The sequence below is a fragment of the Capsella rubella genome, unplaced genomic scaffold, assembly GCF_000375325.1.
Source record: "Capsella rubella cultivar Monte Gargano unplaced genomic scaffold, Caprub1_0 scaffold_1, whole genome shotgun sequence".
Lineage (NCBI taxonomy): Eukaryota > Viridiplantae > Streptophyta > Magnoliopsida > Brassicales > Brassicaceae > Capsella > Capsella rubella.
This window is the reverse complement of record NW_006238923.1, coordinates 6,755,925-6,779,189: the sequence shown is the minus strand read 5'-3', so window position 1 is coordinate 6,779,189 and position 23,265 is coordinate 6,755,925. Positions and strand designations below refer to the sequence as shown.

General features: G+C 37.3%; 7 protein-coding genes across 10 annotated transcripts; 3 read left to right on the top strand and 4 right to left on the bottom strand.

Moving 5' to 3' along the window:
* Positions 1–2,829: 2,829 nt before the first annotated feature.
* LOC17899457 lies at positions 2,830–3,871 on the bottom strand. The gene is made up of 5 exons (XM_023776821.1): positions 3,850–3,871; positions 3,676–3,754; positions 3,432–3,538; positions 3,197–3,276; positions 2,830–3,120 (listed from the first exon to the last, which is right to left on the bottom strand). Exons 2-5 carry the CDS (start codon positions 3,725–3,727, stop codon positions 3,009–3,011), a joined length of 351 nt encoding a protein of 116 aa, XP_023632589.1. The 5' UTR covers positions 3,728–3,754; positions 3,850–3,871; the 3' UTR covers positions 2,830–3,008.
* Positions 3,872–4,905: 1,034 nt separating this feature from the next.
* On the bottom strand, positions 4,906–7,891 carry LOC17898868 (protein NUCLEAR FUSION DEFECTIVE 5, mitochondrial). The gene is made up of 2 exons (XM_006306822.2): positions 6,670–7,891; positions 4,906–6,247 (listed from the first exon to the last, which is right to left on the bottom strand). The coding sequence occupies exons 1-2, from the start codon at positions 7,777–7,779 to the stop codon at positions 5,186–5,188; spliced, it is 2,172 nt and encodes a 723-aa protein (XP_006306884.1). The 5' UTR covers positions 7,780–7,891; the 3' UTR covers positions 4,906–5,185.
* Positions 7,892–9,779: 1,888 nt separating this feature from the next.
* On the top strand, positions 9,780–11,000 carry LOC17897527 (protein RADIALIS-like 5). The gene is made up of 2 exons (XM_006304263.2): positions 9,780–10,134; positions 10,791–11,000. The coding sequence occupies exons 1-2, from the start codon at positions 9,860–9,862 to the stop codon at positions 10,816–10,818; spliced, it is 303 nt and encodes a 100-aa protein (XP_006304325.1). The 5' UTR covers positions 9,780–9,859; the 3' UTR covers positions 10,819–11,000.
* A 603-nt stretch (positions 11,001–11,603) lies between these two features.
* On the top strand, positions 11,604–12,170 carry LOC17898618. Its single transcript, XM_023777258.1, has 2 exons — positions 11,604–11,922; positions 12,082–12,170. Exons 1-2 carry the CDS (start codon positions 11,702–11,704, stop codon positions 12,101–12,103), a joined length of 243 nt encoding a protein of 80 aa, XP_023633026.1. The 5' UTR covers positions 11,604–11,701; the 3' UTR covers positions 12,104–12,170.
* A 947-nt stretch (positions 12,171–13,117) lies between these two features.
* Positions 13,118–15,783, top strand: LOC17898066. Its single transcript, XM_006303558.2, has 6 exons — positions 13,118–13,581; positions 13,883–14,056; positions 14,158–14,235; positions 14,373–14,438; positions 14,510–14,575; positions 14,646–15,783. The coding sequence occupies exons 1-6, from the start codon at positions 13,309–13,311 to the stop codon at positions 15,384–15,386; spliced, it is 1,398 nt and encodes a 465-aa protein (XP_006303620.1). The 5' UTR covers positions 13,118–13,308; the 3' UTR covers positions 15,387–15,783.
* On the bottom strand, positions 15,763–20,771 carry LOC17897890. 4 transcript variants are annotated; one of them, XM_023788637.1, is made up of 17 exons: positions 20,620–20,771; positions 20,428–20,518; positions 20,114–20,328; positions 19,845–19,971; positions 19,677–19,723; positions 19,239–19,332; positions 18,404–19,155; positions 18,060–18,191; positions 17,854–17,926; positions 17,675–17,714; positions 17,510–17,582; positions 17,342–17,407; positions 17,115–17,192; positions 16,852–17,024; positions 16,690–16,736; positions 16,350–16,581; positions 15,763–16,247 (listed from the first exon to the last, which is right to left on the bottom strand). In XM_023788637.1, exons 3-17 carry the CDS (start codon positions 20,290–20,292, stop codon positions 15,892–15,894), a joined length of 2,469 nt encoding a protein of 822 aa, XP_023644405.1. In that variant the 5' UTR covers positions 20,293–20,328; positions 20,428–20,518; positions 20,620–20,771; the 3' UTR covers positions 15,763–15,891. The 4 variants fall into 4 exon arrangements, with proteins under 4 accessions (XP_023644405.1, XP_023644406.1, XP_006304420.1 ...); XM_023788638.1 differs by having other exon boundaries at positions 20,428–20,511; XM_006304358.2 differs by lacking the exon at positions 20,428–20,518.
* Positions 20,772–20,892: 121 nt separating this feature from the next.
* LOC17896970 (probable bifunctional transcriptional activator/DNA repair enzyme AlkA) lies at positions 20,893–22,969 on the bottom strand. The gene is made up of 2 exons (XM_006305058.2): positions 21,722–22,969; positions 20,893–21,232 (listed from the first exon to the last, which is right to left on the bottom strand). Exons 1-2 carry the CDS (start codon positions 22,816–22,818, stop codon positions 21,214–21,216), a joined length of 1,116 nt encoding a protein of 371 aa, XP_006305120.1. The 5' UTR covers positions 22,819–22,969; the 3' UTR covers positions 20,893–21,213.
* Positions 22,970–23,265: the final 296 nt, after the last annotated feature.

Below are 23,265 nucleotides of genomic sequence, written 5' to 3'. Positions count from 1 at the left end.
TTTAATCTCCGTCACAGCCTAAAAGACTGATAATGTTAAGCCGTGGGTACCAGTTCCTTACCATCAAACCAAAAACCAATCTAATATTTTGTCTTTTTAAGTCGTGGTTGATGATTGGTCATCCCGAATCTCAAGTCTCTGTCTAAAGACTAATGTTTATTAGCCCTGGGTACCTTTTCCTTAGGACGAAGCGAAGAAGATCCATATCTAAAGGATCAATTATTAAATCTCAAACACAGTCTAAGAGACCAATGTTTTAACTTTCAAGCCGTGGTATCTTTCCCTAGCATCAAAACATAAACCAATCCAATCTTTTTGTCCGGATATTTTTAAGCCGTGGGTAACGAAAGTATTGGTTTTTCCGAATCTCAAGTCTATGTCTAAAGACAAATGTATTTAGGCCGTGGAGCAAAGCCGTGGGTACCTTTCTCCTTGGAAAAAGCCAAGACGATCTATGTCTAAATGATCAGTTTTTGAATCTCAGAATCAGTCTAATATATAGACTAAGGTTTTAGGCCGTGGGTGCATTTTCCTTAGCACAGAGCCAAGACATCCATGTCTGGATCCATTTTTTGAATCTCAGAATCAGTCTAAGAGACTAATCTTCTAAGCTGTGGGTACCCTTTTCCTTAGCACAAAGCCAAGACAATCCATGTCTCCTTAGCACAAACCCCAAGAACATCCATGTCTAAAGGATCAATTTTTGAATCTCAGACTCAGTTTAAGTGACTAATGTTTCAACTTTCAAGTTGTGGGTACCTTTCCCTACCATCATACATAAACCAATCCAATCTTTCTGCCTGAATTCTTTTAAGCTGTGGGTAAGAAAAAGATTGGTTATTCTGAATCTCAAGTCTCTGTCTAAAGACCATTGTTTATAAGCCGTGGGACAAAGTCGTGGTCGTGGGTATTTTTTCCTTAGCACAAAGCCAAGACGATCCATGTCTCCTTAGCACAAAGCCAAGGCGATCCATGTTTAAAGGATCAATTTTTGAATCTCAGACTCAGTCTAAGAGACTAATGCTTTAACTCTCAAGCCGTGGGTATCTTTTCCTACCATCATATATAAACCAATCCAATCTTTTTGTCTAAATTTTTCTAAGCCGTTGGTAAAAAAAGGATTGGTTATTATGAATCCCAAGTCTTTGTATAAAGACTAATGTTTATAAGCCGGGGGACAAATTTGTGGGTACCTCTTCCTTAGCACAAAGCCAAGTCGATCCATGTTAAGATCAATTTCTGAATCTCAAGAGCAGTCTTAGAGACAAATGTTTACCTCTTCCTTAGCACAAAGCCAAGATGATCCATGTCTAAAGGACAATTTTTGAATCTCAAAACCAGTTTAAGAGACCAATCTTCTAGCCGTCAATACCTTTTTCCTTAGCACAAAGCCAAGATGATTCATTCTCTAAAAAGATCGATTTTTGAATCTCAGAATTAGTCTTAAGACTAATCTTTTAAGCCGTGGGTTCCCTTTTCCTTAGCACAAAGCCAAGACGATCCATGTCTAAAGGATCGATTTTTGAATCTCATAATCAGTCTTAGAGACCAATCTTTTAAGCCATAGGTACCTTTTTCCTTCCATCAAAGAAAAACCAATCCAATCCTTTTGTCTGAAAATACTTTTAAGCCGTGGGTAAAAAGGATTGGTTTTTCCGAACCTCACTCAAGTCACTGTCTAAAGACTGGTGATGTTTTTTAAGCCGTGGGTAACTTGATCTTTGACCAGTAAACTGAAACCAATCCAAAGTATTTTGTCAGAATACTTATTTCAAGCCGTGGGTAAAGGATTGGTTTTCAATCTCTGATCTAAAGACTTAGCCAAACTCGACGGGACAATGTCCCCAAAAAAGAATCTGACAGAACACCATTAACTGAGTGTCTGCCTGTGTTCTCTTTTGGGTTCGAGAAAAAAAAAAAACAAAACAAGGAAAAAAACCTAACAAAAACCACAACCGATCCCAACAATTTCACGCTTTATCAAATTATCGAAAGCGCTACAAGAACAAAAAAAAACAACAACGAAAACCAAACCCCAAAACAAAATCAAGTAACATACAAAGAAAGAACTTAAATTCACATAATAATTTGAAACGCAGAGTCGCGATTCGTTCAATTTTTGCAATGATCAAAGCCCCATCAAAAACGAAAAGCAAGATAAAAACTAAACAAAATACACAAATACGAAAGTAGAAATCCTAAAAATCAACATAATTGGGAAATCTCTTACAGAAATAATAGCTTCAAATCTTTTCCCGTCATTAAAATATCAATCAATCAGAGAAATTTGCTAAAGCTATACAGAGAAAGAAGAAGGGAAAAACAAAATTATGTCTATACCTCGGAGATTACTCAGATAAGCTTTCCTTTTATAAACACTGCTTGACGGTCCCAGCTGTTTGTTAATTTCCTTTTTTTCTAAACATCTGGTAAATTTCCTTTATTTGTTTTATAACATCTAGTAAATTTCCATATATTTTTTGAAACATATAGTAAATTTCCTTTTCATTTTTATAACATCTAGTAAATTTCCTTTTTTTTTTAACATGTAGTAAATTTCCTGTTTTTAGTTTCCATTATTAAAAGTGGCCTTAAACTTAGCTCAAATAAATTAATGGGCCGGACATCACCCTGCCCATAGCTTTGCAATTAGTTTTAGCTTCCGCTTGTTTTTTTGGGAATTATTTTAGAAGAAAAAAAAGTCAAATACAAAAATTACAATTTGCAATCCTAAATAAACGTACAAAGTAGTAACACAAAAAAAACGACCAAGGAGAGTTGTGGTCTCCGATCACCGGCAGTCGCCGTTGGTAACGTGAGAGGTTTGTAAGATAAAATGTTTGTTTCTTATAAAAAAAACAAAGATCTATAAATCCATGTCTCGAATTACATTCACACAACCAAAAATATACATATACATATGATCACACGTAAATAAAACACATCTTAGATTAAAACCTTAATTAAATCACCATTCCATATATTAGCCGGTGCTTATAGCGTCACTGCTATCCAGCGATTTTGGCGATGTGAGCAACTTGGAACTGTGGCACGTAATTGTTCGGTCGACCTTCTTCCTCCCTCGGCTCATTCAAGAACGCCCAGTTGCTTCTTGTCCACCTGACCAACAACATCAATTTATCAATCTTCAAAACATTACGAGTTTTTATTTAATAGTATCAAAATTTTATATTACCATCCACTTTTCTTGTTTTGGTTCTCAAAAACCTCTTCTACTACTCCCTTCTCCTCTTGTGATTGGCTTCGTGCAACTTCCTGCGAACAATTTCAAAGGCTTTTTAATTAGATCATCTAATTTGTGTTTTTCTTTTGTTTTTTAAAAATGATCAACTGATAAAGAAATATCGTCTCTTTTCCTTTTGTTGGGGGAATTAAGATACAAATAAAAATGAAAAGTAATTGGTCATTACCTGAGTTACCAACTTGGAAACGGCTTGAACATGTTCTTCTTCAGTCTTCTTCTTTGTTTTCCAAAAAGTGTCGATCTCTTCTCTTGTTAGCGACTTGCACCTTCTCACTGAATTAATTTCGGCATAAAAATTATCATTCAGTTATAATCAAAACATACGATCTAAATCATATAATACATGCATGCTTATTAAATCCTAGCTCCTAATTAAAAAAATATTTATGAATGATGATACCAATAATTACCTGAATTAGAATCCCCAACAGGAGAGTCCCATCCTGACATTAAAGAACCCATTTGCTCTTAATCTTTTCCAATATTGTCCTGTTAAATTATCTTGCTGATCAGTAAACACTATATAAGTCGGTGGTATCATGTAGGCTTAATAACATTCTACTATATATAGTAGTAGTAGTGACCTGGTCCATGCAAAAGTCTGCAACTCATCTAGATAACCCTTATCCCCAAAGAAATTAGATTCGTTGTTTATTATTATTGATATTTACCTCGCTATTTGGAATACTCTGGTATTACTAGCCCACTGATTTAAGTCAGGTGGATTTGATTAAATTAATAAATATATACGGTGATACTATTATTTTAACATGATTCCACGTTATTGATTTTCCAACCTTATCCTGTCTCCTATGATTATCGACGAATAGTAAAAGTAACTACTAATCTTTAGATTTGGATCCCAATTTCTTTCGTTGAAGTGGATGGGTTAATGAGTCCCTGATTCCGAAACTTTTAGATGAAACCAAAATCTAAAATCTCTTAGAAGAAATAAGCCATTATGATACAAAAATAACAAAAGATGATGTCGAAGTTTTCTCATTTACTAGGATCGATATAGATCTTTTTAGCATCAACATCGACTACTACTATTAGCCGACATAGCTGACACGTGTACTATGCGTGGCAGACACATCACAATTCACACATATGTACATTTATCTCTTTGAAGTTTATATATCCACTTGTATATGAAATTTTGTTTTCGCTTTTTACAAAGTTGAGTTATTTATTAGACGTCAAAAAATAAACTGATAAGATCACAAAGAAACAAACTTAGCTTAGAAAAAGCAATTAAATCCATTAATATTATTCAAGTGTCCGCTTTTTTTTTTTTTTTTTTTTATCCAAGTTTTGCATTTAGAATGATGATGCGAGTTCAAAACCACCATCCTCGCCGACAAACGAAACCAAGTAATGTATAATGTTTTGGTTTTGGATATAAGAAAAGGAATGATCTAATAATGCCTACATAAATATCTGCGGTAACAATTATGAAGCCCATTGTGGTGGTTTAGGCACCGGCTTACATTGTAACTGGTTTAATCGATTTTGTCTGACTGACAAAAAAAACTGTAGTGATCCTAGACAAAGTATTCAAAAGAGAACTTATGATTCTTCTATCTTATTATATGTTTACACTTCATTCGTGATTAGGGGAAAGATAAAACTGATCAAACTATTGAAACCTGGATAAAATAGAGAGATCAAAATAAGAAAGTTGATTTCAGAAAGGAGCTCTTCTTGAGCACTCGTTGGAAATGGAAATAGGAAAAATCTCACATCTAAAAAGCAGCAGTTGAGATTCCAAAATTCTAAGTAACAAGATTATTACAGAACACAGCTACGGTTTAATCAATGGAGAATACACGAACTCTTGAATGTGTGTTGTTGACTCAGAACATTGAACTCAGAACGATGAATAAGTTTCCAAAAGATAACTCCACTTCAAGAGACATTTTATCGTCTCATTCTACCATATCCAGACCCAAAAGCTCGAGGTGTTCCAAGCATATCCACCTTCAATGTCTCAGAAGGCAAAAACTTTCGAGCTTCCATATGCTTATACATTCTTCTTGCATCTTTCTCAAACCCACCTTTTTTCAACGCTGTTATAACCTTTTCAAACTCGTTAGGTCCCATTTGATCTTTCTTAGCTTCCAAAACCCCAAGAGCTTGAAGAGTCTTCTTCTCGTTCCTGACAGTAGCATACATATAGCACAAGCTCACCTGTAGCTCAAATGGTGGAGCTTCTCCTAGCTGAGAGATCTTTACCAGAAGCTGCTCAGCTTCCTCGATAAGCCCGAGATTAGCCATCCAATCAACAAGAACAGTGTATGTGATCACCCCAATTTCAATCCCATCTTTCTCAAGCTGCAACAAAAGTCTCAGTGCCTTATCCAATGAATTTTCTCCTTTGTATGCTTGGACCACATTTGCAATGTATTTATCATCGGGTTTGTGCCCACGCCTTCTCATTTCATCAAAGTAGTATTTCGCTTCGTCTGCCTGCCCTGCTTTCCCATATGCTTCCACAAGTAAACTATATGTTTCAAAAGTGAATGGATTGGTTATATCTAACTGCATTGAAGAAAAAATCGCTGCAGCTCCGTTGCTGTCTCCCACTTGTGCATAAGCTCGAAGCAGAGCCATGTAAACTTCTTCTGAAGGTTTCATTTCCTTTGTTATCATGTCTCTCATCAACCTATCACCTAGTTTCGGTTTGCCAGCGTTTACATAGCCCATGATCATGGATGTGTAGATCTTCTCATCTGGTCGTAACCCATAGCTCTTCAAGTTTTCAAATGCCTCAGTTGCACGCTCAAGGTTTCCTGATTTACTGTACATATGAACCAGTGCAGTGGCGGTTAAAATGTCTGGAAAGATCCCATTTTGAGACATTTTCTTTAAAATTCTATCAACATCTTCACTGTGGTTCTCTTTAGCATGGATGTGGATGAGTTTTGAGTAGTCCGAGATGCTTGCCTTGAACGATTTCTCATCCAGGACAAGTTCTGCTACCTGTTGAAACACCAAAACAGCACAAATTGATTAAAACACGACATAATCACGCCTCCTTGAATGTTCATCTTCCGAAGGTATGTTAGATATATGTATACAAGTACCACCATCTAGATATATAACACAACCTAGACTATCAAATGAAACGTCCACAAAAGTCCTATTAAGATACCTAAAAGAAATCAAACCACAGGACTTACACGCCAGAAAATGATCATGAATATAACAATACGATAAGAAGCAATACAATTAGCAACAAAGAAATCAAACCACAGGACTTCAACTCAACCCACTGGAAAAAAAAAAAACGTGGTTACTGTGATATCAGTCAAGAACCAACACTAAAGGCGTAAGCCATTTCCCAAAACAACTATGCATCCAAATTTCAGGTCATTTTAAGAACACAAAAATAAAAGTCTAACCTTTAAGTATGCGTTGGTGTTTCCTTCTCGCAATTGATTAAGTAAAGCAATCCAGTCCACACGGTTAGGCTCCAATAACTCAACCCACTCAGCAAGCAATCCTGAAGGATCATCTCCCTCGTGCAAAGACTCAAGCTTCTCCATAACCAATCTACACTTCCCAGTTACAGGTTTAGGCTCTTTCCAGTCAGCCTCTTCCTCAGCTTCATGAATTTTATCAGCAACTTGACCCCATTTCGGATCCGATAACTCAAGCCCGTAAATCTTGTACTTGAACTTCCCCTTTCGTTTAGGAAGAGAAATACTCCGAGATTCAATTTCATCAGAGGCACTAGACCCTTCTTCTTCTCCCCCATCCACTGTTTCAGATTCCCTAATTGAATTATCCAAATCACGTTGCTGTTCCAAACTGTCATAGAACTCAGCGTCTTCCATTTTCTCTCTTGCCCATTTAAATCTAAGCTCTCTAAGCAAATCCCCACGAATACCAATTTCTCCAGCAAACCTACACATCTCCATCACTTCAGGAGACTGAACGTATTGTTTCATCTTCTCCTTCTTCCTCTCTTTCTCCATATCTTTCAACACTGTATTACTAACTTCCCAGATAGTAGCCCATAGATCATCACTGAACTCCGATGACGGCGAAGGTGGAGCTGATCCAACTTTATTGAATCCACCTCTTTCGATCTCCTCCACAACTTTCTCAACGATAAGCAAAAGCATACCATCAATCATCTTCTTGTCACAATCTGGGTAAGCTTCAGAGACTTTCCCACGCATTATCCAAACGAATCGAGAGAGGAACTCGTTCGTTGTTCCATCTTCGTCTTCTCCATCTTCCTCCTGCTCATTTGAGTCATCAATGGCTGCACTAGACTCACTGAGCCGGGACTCACAGGTAAAGTGGAAATATCGATTGAAAGATGAAATGGGTCTAGGGATTTCGGCATTTTTAAATGGGGTTTGATCGTCGTAGCTTCTCAGGTGACGATCAGAGTGAGAAATCGACGATGCAATGGCGGAGAAGTTTCTGCATAAAGTTGGGGTCTTTGAAGATAATAGCGAAATGCGATGGATCGCTTGTCGAGAGACAAGGAAATATTTCATCTTTTCTCCCGAGGGTCTAACCAGAAATGAAGGTAGATTGATAAATCTCGGCAAAACCCTATCAGTAGCTAAAAGTTGAGTGAAGAACGAAGAGGTCAAAGATCACAGAAATGGTGGTATACTCGAACTCGAATTAGGGTTGCCTTTGCCGTTTCTCTCTTCGTTAATTGGCAATTAGCAAAAAGAACCCTCAATTTTATAAATGTTACTCTAATTTACCCCGTACATCTAAATTATCTATTTTGATCCTATCGTCATTCCTCATCGGGAAAATTCTTTTGGTATATAGTGAGAATTTTAACACAAATTATAATGATTACTCGTGGAATTTTATCTACCAAACTATAATTTTTTTGTCATGAGTTGCATGATCTTTTCATTTAAACTGGGAAACGTTATATATTTATATATATATGACATATTAACATAACTTAAAACTTGTATAGATGATATGTCGTATAAGTATGTTTGCTGTCCCATGCATGGCCGAAAGGTTAAACCAGTTGCTATATTAAGCTATGAGATAGTGTTTCAAAAAAAAAAAAAAAAAAAACTATGAGACTAACACAATTTCCAAATTCTTATAAATTTCTAACAAATCAGTTGTAACATATCTAAGTTTTGTTAAATTAATCTAAATAATGAAACATAAAACTTGTTACAAAACTTAGAGCTATAACGAGAAATTCATTTTCACAAAAGTATAAAAAGTACAAGTATGAGTAAGAATCAATGCAGAGATAGGGAATTTTATCCCAAAAGAAGACGATAATATCTCTTATGGTATTATTCTTTTTTCAGCAAATTATAAGTGGCTCTTATCGAAATGGTTGTCGTCCAAATTTGCTTTCTTTCCATCACACGAGATAAGTTGTTAGAATCGAAACAAAAGTGACCCAAGAAGAGTATCGATCCATTATATCTCCTTGACTCCTTCAATTTTTTTATTATTGTGTAGTATTTTGTGTATATTTATATATATATAATCGATCGTAGCAAAATGAAATAAAAATTATTAAAAATCTCCATGAAGTTTGGTCGTGGAGATGATTATGTATTTATGTTACAAGTACAACCATGTTTCTTGAATAAAACTATCAGAATTCATCGTATCAGCACATTTTGGCTAGCTAAGGTGATGAATCTGATTCATTGGAGTATAAAATACGGGATCTTGTTTGTCCACTCTTTTTTCTTTTCTTCTCTGTATACCACAACTGTGTTTAACTTTCTTTTAAGATTTTAATGATTCCTTTATGTGATCTATTTTTTTCTTGTTATTTTTTAAAAAACTTAAAAAATCGATTCTATATGGCACACTATAATCACTAAGATGTCTGGTTTTCATTCAGGATATCCCAATTATCAAAATAGAGAAATAAGTTTTGAATCATATATATATACATATAATGATTTTTTACGGTTTTATATACAATAATTGAGTGTTGAAAGTCTAAAACAAAGAAAGAATGATAGATGGATAAAGTTTTATTTAACAGTTTATCTAGAATTTTTATCCAGTTGAATAATTTAATTTTTTTTTTTTTAACAGAGTGAATTTCATAAATAATATAAGTTATATTTAAAGACTTGAAAACTTTAGTATATGCTAAGTTGCTAACCATCATTAATTAAGCATGACAATATTCTTTTAACATTCTTTTGTAATCAAGAACAAAATGGGGATGATTGGTATACCACTTATTCACATTGCAAGAAGTTACATCACTCTAAAAGGGTTGCTGATCTTAGATTTCATAAGAACACAGATGAACGTTAATTAAAGGTTGACTTCTCGACACTATTCTCTCAAAAACCGTATGGACCCAAAAAAATGTAGCCCCATAAACCATTATAATTCTTTATTTTGGTATATAACCTCAAATAATAATAAAAAATGGATAAATACTATACAACTTGCGGAATCTCTCAACTCTCGTTTCCTCCATATAAGGAGCTTATTTTGGCATTCGTTTGTATTCGTAACTTAGCAACGATCCCTTTTCTATCTCTTGTACTGTTTATATATATCGATATCTTCTTCTTCTTCTTTTTTTCTTCCCAAAGAAGTTAAAATAAAATGGCCTCAAGTTCTATGAGCTCGAGTTCATCTTGGACGTCTAAGCAAAACAAGATGTTCGAGAGGGCTTTAGCCGTTTATGACAAAGACACTCCCGACCGTTGGCAGAACGTCGCGAAAGCAGTCGGAAGTAAATCTGTAGAGGAAGTCAAGCGTCACTACGACATCCTTGTTGAAGATCTCATGAACATCGAACAAGACTTGGTACCTTTGCCTAAATACAAAACCGTCGCTGTTGGAAGTAAATCAAGAGGCATCAATGATTTTGATTTGAGGTATAATATTTTTGTCCTACCAAATCTTTGAGAATCTGTGGTCGTTTTTGTGAATTATACCAAATCTTTATTAGAGAAATTACATTCCTCTTTTTGTTTGTGTGATGTATATTGTGATTTAATGGAAAACATGTATATATACGATATTGGACTAATATGAATGTGTTCTTTTGGTAGTAGTATTGTATATATACGATAATATTAGGGATGAACGTTAGACTATATAAATAATAAAATATGTAATAATAAGAAACATGCAACCACACGCACCATCCCTTCTATTTCCGGCATTCTCATTAAAACGAAAGGAGTCACATGAAATCTAATCCTGTTTGTTGCATCACATCACATGCTCATGTTGTCCTCAACTTTGAATCATATGGATATATATATATATATATATATATATATATGATAAGATGTTATATACACTACATTGTATATCTATCTAATTTTATATTATTCGTGTGTATGATTAGATGATATATAAACTGTATATAATTTCAAAAGTGATTCTAACTTTTCACTGGTCGGTAATCAACAAGAGTGTTATCTTAGATCAGCAAAACTGGAACTCGGAAAGGCTTTAGTTAATCAAATACTCAAGTTGTAGTCACTTTAATTTGTTAACAGCTCTATTGTTTTTTTGGGGACAGGTTGATGAAGAATATGAGAATCCAGTGAAAAAGTCTGTTACGTACGTTGATGTGAAGACTGCTATAGTAAAGATTCAAAGGAATATGTTTCTTTTTGCTTACTGATGAGTGTATCGATCCCTTTTCATTGTGCTTCTTACTTCTTCTGTTTAATCTTATTTCACATCAATTATGTAGCTATTCTATATGGGTTTTTTCCTATTTGAATTATATAATTTGATTATTAATTCCTTGTTGCGAAGTTTGTTTTTATTTTATTTTATGGCTCTAGTTATCAATATATATGTACTGTTAACTTACACCTTAGGCCATCAATAATGATATATGGTCTTAGTAAACTAGACTAGTTCGTTCTCATTTCGTAATCTTGGTTTCTGAAACCTGTAAAACTGATGTGTTCTTGCAATTTGTAGATAGCATCCAAGGTAACCAAACCATGATTGCTTGAACTTGAAGTACTGGATGGTTCTGAAACTCTAATATTCCAATCCTACAACAAATCTTTTATATATGAACCGCTATGAATTGGTTAACTAACAAGTAACATGTAGAGTTTGATGATATATCACATGTATGTATAAGAACGATAAAATGAATACAGACATAACCACAAATCTGATGATGCTTAATTTGGAACTCGCATGAAAAAACTAAAGCCATCTCACACGTCGTACTATTTTCGGCGTAACCGCCACTAACGGTGGATCGTTACACCGGTAAATAAAACCATATAGAATTAAATTATCAATCTCCTTCGCATATAAATATAGAACTTTCAAATTAGACCGAACAAAAAAACACGTAAAAAATAACTAGTCTTTACAGCTTAAACCATTTTAATTATTACTTGAAGTTTTATTTAAACAGACAAAAAAAAAGAAGAAGAAAAATAGTTTTGTCGGAGAGAGAGGATGGCAAGAATATCGATGGCTATGGCTGTGGTGTTGTCGGTAATGCTACTAGTCTCGATAAACTCAGTGGCCGCGGAGGAACAGCCGACGGTTGGGCAGAGAGTAGACTCCGCCGTGACGGGTGTCACCAATGCATTCAATGAACACGGCGGTCAACAAGCCGTTGACTCTGTATCTTCCACCTTCAAATCCGTTTACGGATGGTTCGGTGATAAAGCCAAGTATGTCTAACAACGTTTCTTTTCGAATATTTTCAATCTTTTTTAATGAAAAATTTGTTTCGCTATTCCGTATTAATTGTTTATACAATTAGCACCATTTTTGTCTAAACGTTTCCATAATCACTCCTTAATACATTTGTTTTTTGTCTCTTTATGTAGGGAATTGGGAATCCACGTCTAAAACGAGGAATAAGTTTTTCTTTTAATTTGCGGTGCGTTTATATACCAAACAGAGCTGACGATCGGACCATTGAAAAAACAAAAAAAAAACGACTTGTACGTGTAACTGATTTTATTTATTTCATTTTCAGTGCATATATATATATGTAGTAAGTAAACCCTATGTATATGTCTTCAAACAAATTGCATGAGCTCCTACCACAAAAAAAAAAAAAAAAAAAAAAAAACAAATTGCATGAGCTCGATTAAATCATTTAGTCAAGCAATTTATATGATGCGTATGTATGTATATAGAATACATACCATCAATGTTATCTGATGGATCTATCGACATATATATACGTTAACTTTGCTTGGACAATTTCTATTTTCGATGAAGGTCTACTAGACTCTATTGGCCGATACCATTTATTTTTAAAAAACCGGTCTAACAATGGTGATTGACCATAGCCATTATCTCTTAGAAATTTGAATTAAATGATTTTGTGTGCTTTGTTTTATTACAAAAAGCTCAAGAACCTCCGTAACACATAATATAGACATCACCATCATACTAACCTATGGTAGCGATGGGCCAATCGTTAAAAACAATCAGCCTTTTAATGACAACCAAAGACCCAGCCCATAGAAAGAAAGAGGTGTAGAACAAAAAAAGAAAAAGATTGTGTGTTGGTGGATGCACCAAAAACCTCAGCCGGTAACAAAACTCACCACTGAATCTCATGGCTCAGAGGTCGCCACGTAAATATCCAATAAAACCGTAACACGTGTCAAAATCTGAGATGCTCGAACCGACTTTGCATTCTTAAACTCTGCGCCCCTTCTTCTTCCCAGTTCTGAGGTTGGCGGTCCCAAATCTCGGCTTCGCACGCTCGCATTTTATACTCCGCACGTGCCGAGTTTGCTGACTTGGTAAAATAAAGCGAGACGTGGCGTTCTCAGATACATGGGCTATGCTTAAGCAACCAATTGTAGACGACGAGCTGGCATTACACGTGTCACTCTCTCACCATCCCTGGGCTCCTCTTGCAATTTTTTTTCCCTCTCTCTCTCTCTTTTTTCTCACTCTACACAACTAGTCCTGTGGGAAGTTACACAGTTTCTCTCTCTCTCTCTTCATTTTTTTTTCTTCGGGTACGTTTTTTTTTTTTTTGGGGGTCGGCAAAAATCTTTTGGTTTTGAATTTTTTTTTGTTCGGTCGTTGAAATGGAGTTGGAGCCTATATCGAGTTGCTGCTCGTCGTCGTCTTCGTCTGGGGAAGATACAGCGGCGGCGAATATGACTGAGCTGGAGGCGGCAGAGGCATTGGCGGATTTGGCGCAGCTTGCGATAATGCGAGAGCAGGTTTTCGAATCTGCTTCGAGCTGGGGGAGTAAAGGGAAACGAGTGAGGAAGCGAGTCAAGACTGAGTCTCCTCCTTCTGACTCACTGTTGAAACCGCCTGACTCTGAAACGTTACCGACTCCGGATCTCGCTGAGGTACCGTCTCTTCGCTTTCCCTCTTTCTTAGTCGGTTTCTTAAGAGAAATAGTTTAGAATCTCTCTCTCTGTCTCTCGTACTGGTTCTGTATATATATAGAAATGCGAAACTATGTCTATTTTTGTGTGTTTTAGATCCAAATAATTCGATTTCGAATAGTGAGATTACACACTGGATAACATGAATTACAATAGCTCTCTAGCCAAGTTAAGCTATTGGTAAAACACAAACTGGAAGATGACTAGTTTTAATTCTATTTTTTAACTGGAAGTAGAGTTGATAAAGATGTTTCTATAACAGGAACGATTAATGAAAGAGGAAGAAGAAGAAGACGTTCAACCAGTAATTAAAGAAGTAACTAAAGCTCCGGTTAAAACTGAAATGAATGGTGAGACACTTAAACCAAATCTTGCGTCCACCATAAGGTGTAGTAGATCAAATGGCTGTGGCCGATCAAGGCAGAATTTGAGTGAGGTATGCCATATGTTTTATTAGGAGTTCTAAAAAAAATTCGTATCTGCATTTTTTTTTTTTGACTCTTATGTTTGAACTTCCGTGCTACCACTACTCTCTAGGCTGAAAGAGAAGAACGTAGAATCCGAAGAATTTTAGCTAACAGAGAATCTGCGAGGCAAACAATTCGGCGAAGACAGGTATTCTTAACCTCCACCGTAGGTTGACTTTACTTTACTGATGTTGCCTATGGCTATGGTTAGTTCTATCACAAGTTTCTCCTGAACTTGTGATAATAGACCAGTGTTATTTAGGTATTTGTTTCTTATATATCCAGGCAATGTGCGAGGAGTTGAGTAAGAAAGCAGCTGATCTAACATACGAGAATGAGAATCTGAGGAGGGTGAGAAAACCATTCGGTTTACATTTCCACTTAAAGACAGTTGTTATAGTTAATGACATTTCTGCTGGCAGGAAAAGGATTGGGCCTTGAAAGAGTTCCAGTCTTTGGAGACGATGAACAAGCATTTAAAAGAACAGGTAACACAATTGCTCAAACACCTTGCTGTAGCTCAAACTGCCATATCTTATCTGCCATCTGTTTTTATAGGTATCAAAGTCAGTAAAACCTGATACCAAAGAACACGAAGAACCACCCAAGCCATCACAAGTTGAGATGTCTACATCATCGACTCCGTTTTACTTCTACAACCAGAATCCATATCAGCTTTTCTGCTGGCCTCATGTTACTCAATCATCAAATCCAATGATATCACCTCTCGAATTTGCCACCTCGGGAGGAGCTGCTAAAACTATAACCCCGCAGGAGCATGAAGATCCTGCTGATGATAATGGTCAAAAAACTCATTTTTATGTCGTTCCCTGCCCTTGGTTTCTCTCTCCTCCTGATCAGAGCAACGGTGTATCCTTGGGGGATCAAGATACACAAAGAGGTACCTTTTCAAATGGGCACCATGTCGATGATTCTTCTGCAAGACCGCTAGAGGTCACAAAAACTCTGTGGTCCCATCTTCCAACTAGAATCAAAGAAGAGGACTCTGGTTCACCCGAAACCAGACCTTTATATGATCTCAATGAATCTGCAACTGAAGTCCTCTCAGAAGGAGGAGAGGGTTTTGCTGTAACGCAACAAGCTTATAGTTTAAAGCATGAAGATATTTCTGAGGCTACTAATGGAGTTACGCCGATGCCACCTGGTCATCATGTTTTGATTTCTCTACCGGGAAAAAACCAAGGATCTTTGGCTGCAGCGGAAGCAAGAAAGAGACGAAAAGAACTCACAAGGCTCAAGAACCTCCATGGCCGTCAGTGTCGAATGCAAGTTGGATAACTTATACATTTTTCTTCTTACCAGTTGACCACAAGGTACCTCAGGATCCCTTTCTTTTTACCCGGGCATTTTCGCATTGTTTCGGCTTTCTTAATGAAATACCAAAGTCAAGAGTCATACTCATCCAACAAACAAAAGTTGGATTATTGTTATACTCATCCAAGATTAGTATTGGGAAGTTTTTGTTTTGTTTTCACAAGGTAATAGGAAATGTTGTACCATTGTAAGATTTAGGTTATATGGCACAAAGTTAAAGGTGCCTTTTTGTAAGATCATCCGGAATATGTTTGCTTCTCCCACTTGAAGTTCCGGTTCCGGTTTTGATGATCAGTTCTATAACATATTCACAGGGTTTGTTCCCTCTTTTGACCAGAAATCATAAAGTTCTTGAATTGAATCAGTTTCTACTATTCATTGTTACAACAAAACCCAACATTTTTGTTTTTTGGTATAAACACTCAAGATGGTAAGTGACTACTGTTACATGGGACTATAGACTATAGCGTTATCTCTGAGGTTTCCAATTTGAGGTTGGAGCAATCTCTTGACACCGAACAATCCCGGCTGCTCCACCATAACACAACCATCTCTCGCTTCCTTTATTCATGTTCCATCGCACGCGATGCATCGCAACCATTTTAGGTGGAAACCCTTCAGTTTTCATTCCAATGCTACCATTGCTTGCTTTGTTTCTTCTTTCTTCTCCTTCATCGCCATCTTCACTAACACAGACTAATGCTCTGCTGTTCTCATCGACTTCTCCTATGTTGTTCTTTCCTTTTTTAGCCTTAAATTTTGGTCCCTTATTGTCTGTTCCTCCAAATTCAGGCTCTAAATCCTGATCCTCCTCGTGTGCAAATGCTGCAAAAATCAAGTAAACCAAGATAAGGACTAACGTACTCAGGAGACTGACCCTATTCAGGAGACTGGTGTTACAGTCTCTATCATAGTGCTTCAACTGACCTAAAGGCCGAACATCTGAAACATTAGATGCATATCGGTTAGGAGATTCGTTCAAGAGACTTCGAAGGCATCTCTGTTTTTCACCAGTCTCACCAACCGGTTTCTTTAGTACAATCGGAATGTCTGGAACTGGACTATGTACTATAAAGGTGGAATCTTTCATTGTCAATTTCCCACAGAGAAAATGTGGACTCCGATTTCTTGTGTCTTTTTCCACTGCTTTGGTCGTAAGCTGCAAAAGTGAATCCCAACAAGACAAAAATAAATCTTTAAGAAAATGACACCTTACCATCTTAAAGGAACTGAGGGGGTAAAAGTAATTGTGCAGTTTATAACCAACCTGGAAATGGAAAATGGACCCATCTGCAGTGCAATAGGCTGCTATGCCTGAGAAGTTATACTGTTAATTCTCGAGCTGGTGTAATTTCTGACATTATCTATTATGACGAATAGATGATTATGAATGTTTGAATTAAAAGACAAACCCGTAAAGAACAACTACCTGTTAGCCTTGATACTTGAATACTCCAAATGGGAAAAGTTGAAAGGTTATAAACGCTTAACCCTTGCTGTTTAGTGTTTGGATAAGGATTTCCAGTAGCAGGAACATCATACGCAACCTTCACCAAGCTTAAGATTCTTAACGTTCCGTCGTCAAAGGGTAACAGAACGCATCTACAGATATTTGAAACCACGTTTAATCAGGACTTTGAACCGTTGATCTAAAGACTGCATAATCAACTGGGATAGAGCTATGATTGATACCTTGGATCTTGTACCCAATCGAGGCTGTAAATAAACCTTGGTACTGGGTGCAAATCCCATAAAGGACGGAACGGATCACTGCAGAAAAGAAAACATCGGTTGCAAGCAATAAGCAATGGCACACAATGCCTAATATACATTAAACATGACAGTCTTGTGTATTAGTTGAATCAGACTTGAGTTCTTAAGAAAACTGATGTAAAAGCTGATGTTTTAGTGAAGTGTACCGTAAGTCCCAAAACTTCAGACCTCCATGTCCAGCAGTAGCTACTATGTTTACACTTTCTTGATCACTGGAAGGTTTTCAGAAATTACTTTAATTAATAAGTGAATTCTACTCACAGTGCATTTTGTAGCATTAGTTTTTTTCATAGGTGTGATTTCTCTTCACTGACCTTTCACCAGGAGCCCACGCAACTGCCCTTATGGGAGCTGTATCTGCGCTGAAGAAAAGTAAGGGTCTTGTATCTGCACAGAAAAAACTTGAAAAGTAAATGCGCTATCAACAGAAGAAATCACCCTCTCTAGCCACAATGTGAAAAGAAACTATCAGGTAGTACCTTCTGAAGATGTAGTAGTAGAAAATTTCCAAAGAGCAACCTGATGCATGATAACCAAATGAAAAACCGGATCAGCGCAATTTAGCACTTGAGCTCTTCCTAAATACATTTACACATGCAAGAAAAAGAAGAAGAATATGATGGAGACAGTGAGGACAGGGAAATAATATACTACTTACCGTGCCATCGTGGCAACCAGCCAGTAAGAAATCAGGGTTCTTTGAAGTCGACCATTCAAGTGTCAAAGGAATACTGTAGAAAAATAGATGAACACCATATCAGGAGAAACCCAATAGAGACGGATAGTGAGAGTGTAAAAGCACTGCCTTGTTTTCCATTCCATGAAACAAGCAAAAACTGGCTACATTGGAAGAAATCTACTGACCTCTGCATATCACCACATTTCAAGTTTGAACATTTGAAAACGGGAGCCAGTTTCACAAAACGAGGATCAGTTGCAGCTTTCTTGGAAGATAAATATACGGCTGATGTTGTGCGAGGCAGTGGAACATCCCACCTACATAAGGTGGTTCATTATTTTGTATAGTATATCCAGCCTAGAAAGGTTCTATATCATTGCAGATTAGAAACATGATTACACAACTAAATTTGCATAAAATATATCAGTACTGTTGAAAACAAAGGTGAGGTAATCAAAGTATAGGGGAATAATTGTACAAGGCACATAATGCATCACGATAAATAGAAGAGAAGAAGTAGTTAACTTACACTTCCAGAGATCCATTTCCCAGCAAGACAGCTAAATATCCCATTCTATGCTTATTAAGAGAATCATCGCCATGTGAGGGACGCCATTTCATATCCCAGGCAACTTTTCCATTGTGGGCCAGACATAAGACAACCCTTGGAAGGGCTATGTCTTCAGAAATACCTGAGGACGGTTCGCCAAGTATATTTCCAACAACTTCACTATTTTCTAATAGCATGGGCTTGCAACTTTCTTCAGTACCTTTGGTTTTCTGTCTCTTTCTCCGTACAGGAAGCTTAATATTTGCATTTTCCGAAGACAGTATTTGTTCTGAACCTTCATTGTTGACCTTAGGTTCTGTTACTGGAGTTTCTTGTAGTATTCGAAGAGGAGTTGCGGAAACAACTGAATCTTCTGGATACCGAACAGACAGAGCTTCAACATAGAGAACGCCACCATCAAGCTCAGCAGGTAACTCGGCATTACTCTTCTTTCTAGGTCTACCTCTTGGTTTCTTAGGCTCTGTTGTCTCTATTGGTTGCTTTCTGGGCCTGCCTCTTGGTTTCTTAGGTTCTGTTGTTTCCGTAGTTTCACTAGATGGTTTTTTGCGAGACTTGCCTGTCATTTTTTTACTTTTCTCTGAAAAATGGGTGCTATCTTTCTTGCAACAGGCATTTATAATGCACCATATCTGAATGATGCCTCGACCTGTAAGAGGAATACCTATCTTGTGACTGTATGAGTCAGGAGGATGAGTAGAAACAGCTAGAAACTGCAACAGTAAAGTTGATAACAATGAAAACCTGAGATTCCCATTTCTACATGGTATTGAAAATGAAGATATGACCTAATCACCTCACATTTTGCCTGAGCATCTGGATTTCCATGAATCCTGGGACACCACTCCAATGCCCAAACAGAGCCTCCAACATGCATCACAAAATCCTTGCTGCAAAGGTGAAAAATAATACATCACATAAACGGTCATGACTAGCACAATTCTTGTTGATAATTAAAAAAGGACAAGAGAAGCAATGATCCATGCACTGTCAATATACTGTCCAGTCATTTACCAACCTAGTCCCGGTTCGTACCAACTAAAGTCAATCATCAAACTCTTTTTGTGACTAGGTGAATTTTTTATCATAAAATCAGCAGTGAATTTCATTTATCTAACTGGGAAATCTATGATCATCTGCCATCGTCATGATTAATTGCATGAGTTCTCTATCTCCGAGTGGGGTATTACATTTGCTAGTTAGCAGAACCCGTTGAACAATTTTAGATTATTACCTGGTTTCACCAGATAATGATGCTGATTCATCGTCATGTATCTTACCCTGCACCAATAAGAATACAGATTCAGAAATGCATTGTCGTTGGAGGAATTTAAGAAGTAAATGAAAGTTGAGAACCAAGGTTGAAAATAATCTTCTAGCATAGCGTAAAGATATTACACACCTTCGGAACTCGTGCCGAAGAGAACTGAGGCAAAGTTTGACGACTTGTATCCTTTGATCCATGGCTTTTTCCAGCCTCGTTGTAGAACGCAAAACTTTTTGGTTCGTAATTAAAATGCCTCCATTCCCTGAAACAAAATTCAGCAGACATGACTAGATCGTTGGTGTTTAAATAGACAATGATCATAAAACCAACTCCACTGTAAGATCTTAAGCATAGGGGCCGGTATAGACAGTACTAAACTACATTTATAAAAGAAGTTAACGTACCTCAAGAATGTAACTGATGATGAAAGAGTGCTGATATCAATCTCATCAATATCAGCATTAGTTTCACCACATAGATCACTAATGGAGTCCACTGCCTTCAAGTGATTCTCAACAGAATAATCGAAAAGTGAGATACTACATTCTTCTTCACCACTTCTCGGATGCTCTTCTTCATCCATCGTGATATGTTGGCCTTTTTGCTCACACTTTTGTTCCTGAGAATTCACCAATTAGTAGTGCTTGATGATTTTCTAATATGTTTAAAGCCACAATTCAATTGTTTCATTCAACTTTCAAGATGCATCCACACTCACTTGAATAAACCACAAACAAGTAGCAAACGTTCGTCCGAGCTTTGGTTTACGAGCTTAGCAACAGTAAAGTTGCATACAAAGAATCTGGAATCTAGAATTTTGAGATTTTGAGAAGAAGAAAAAAATTCAAACAGAGGAAGGAGAGATTTAGAAAAGAGGTGAAAAATTGGGAAGACGAAGAACAGAATTTACCGGCGACAAGGAACGACGGTGGCGGCGAAGTCGGGCACAAACTTTTCGACACTTTTTCCTCCCGTCCACAGATCGACTCGTACCTAATGAAATTTTAGTATTTACATAGGTTTTTAATAATTTAGAGATTGGGCCGTTATAATGGGCCTATGAATATAATGAAGCACAAACGAAATAAAAGCGCAAGAGTTTCAGGCGACTAGTTCGGAAATTTGGTTCTCTTTCCGATTTTTTTATTGTTACCAATGAGTTTTTTAAGACTAGTAGAGAGGATGCGATGCTGAAATGTGCGTCTGTAGTTTAAAAATATAAAGATGAAGTTCTGTCAAGAGTTAGGTCTCCGATAAAGAAGGCACTTTGTCGTTTAGCTACCCACTCTTAACAGTTAACATTAACATTACATACTCTTTCACTGACTAAGAAGATCATATTCACTGGTAGTTCATCTTGTGGTTTTAGGAACCCAGTCTAAAAACAGTTCCCTTTATTCCTTCTCCCACACTTTTTTACTAGACACAACCCCTAATCCAGAACAAAGAACTCACGTAAGCCAATAGAGCATCCAGGAATAAAGACAACGACGTGGGCGAACGACTATGATTGTCCCCAAGCCCTGTTAAAGAGTCATAGAACGATAATTAGAAGTAGCGTAAAAACACAATGTACTTCCACATTATATCATGCTTCTTGGAATGGGTCAAAAGGATCAAGAAAATGGTTTACGCCTGAGCAAACCTCAGAATATTGTGCATAGCTCATACATGGAGAGATTGTTAGAGAATAGCTACAAGAACTCTGTCAATTAATCGAAGCCTCACTCATTAGTCACTACTTTTTGTCACACATGACATGAATGTAAACAGCTAATCATTAATTCTAAACTTGGAGATATATCAACCATAAGTCCATTCCACACATAGTTGGACAAAGCACAGATAGTAATTTTTAGGAGATTAAAACCAAACAAAGAAATTAATTTGCATTTTGAGGCTAGCAGCAAATAACAGTGGTGAAACAATCTGCCTACCTAGCTAAGTCAAGCACACTAGAAAGCAAAGGAAAAACTTTTCTTAAGTTTCAGGATGAACCAAGCTTTACTTACCCGATACTGAACACATTAAGAGGATCCAGAAGCTGTTGCTGCTGATGTTCCTGTTGCATATCTTCCAATGGCGGCAACGACATAGTATCCCCGGCAGTAACAGCTGCACTCCTTGGTGTGCCCTTAGATTCAATGAGCCGCCACATGTACCACGAACCCACTGACCTGTACGGTCTCCACTTGGCACAATGCTGCTCCATCTGCGATGGCCGAGGCAGGTCATCTAATCCATAAAGCATCTGCACTCCCTTCCTAACACCGAGATCATTAACTGGCAAAACATCTGGTCTATGAAGAGAATTGATCATGAACATATGAACAGACCATGAGCCAATTCCGTTAACCATTGTTAGCATAGTGAACAAAGACTTCTCATCCATGTTCAGAATCGCTGAATCCGACAAGATTCCGTTTTGATACTTTCTAGCGAGATCATGAAGATAGCTTGCCTTTCGTCCCGAAACACCGATTTGACGAAGCTCCTGGGGACTTAAGGCTAAGACGGTCTCAGGAGTAACCATATTCTCGCCACCGCAGATAGAAACAAATCGTGAGTAAATTGAATTCCCAGCTTTGGTAGCAAGCTGTTGGTAGAGTATACTCCTAATCAACGCTAAGAACGGAGTCTTGAAAGATTCAAATGTCGGCGGAGGATGAACGTCTATTAACGCGGCGAGCAACGGGTCCGCATTACGAAGATAGTGAATCGCTGCTTCGAGCTCGCCTTCACATGTAAGAGGCTGAGCTTGAATCCGCGGCACATTTACAGCTCGTGATTGCGATAGCTTACCTTTACCGGAAGATTTTCCAGCCTGTGATGAAACATCCTCCGACTTATAGTCTTCACCGGCGACGTCTCCATCGAGTGTAAGCTTCCTAATTTTCCGAGGACGGAGAGGGATTTTGGATGGCGGAGACGACACATTGCCTAACTCAGTGATCCGTTGAGCATCGATTGTGGTGGATGAGACGATTGAGCCTGAATCGAGAGATACATGGGTGGATTCCGGCGGATTTAGGTTGTGAGTTTGGGGGTTGGGTGATTGTGGTCGACTTTGGGATTGTGTCGATGGTTGAGAAGGGGATTGTTCTCCCATGTGAAAATTCCAAAACCAGAAAGATCAAATTCACTCTAGAAGAAACAGAGAATCGGAATACTAATCTGAGAATAACAAACGACGGCTGAGATGAGAATTGATCTTACTTCTTTACATCTTCTTCTCGGGAGTGAAGAGGAGGACGAAAGAAAAATAGTCTGCTCCGTCGCTTTTTATCTAATATAACGCGCCCTTTACGAGAGTGGCCCTCACGCTCCGATGACCATTATATGGGCTTTTAGGCCGACCAGTCTGGACCCTTTTTAAAGCCCAAAATCGGCTACTTGGTACTATTTCTTCTTCTCTTCTCTTTGAATCTACTACTACCTTACCTTCAAGTTAACTCCGTTTTTCTGCTTCATCTAAATTCTAAAAGATTTCATATTTGCACATATAGAACTAGAAGCAAACTGAGGTTTGATATAATCTGATTGTTTGTGATAGGGA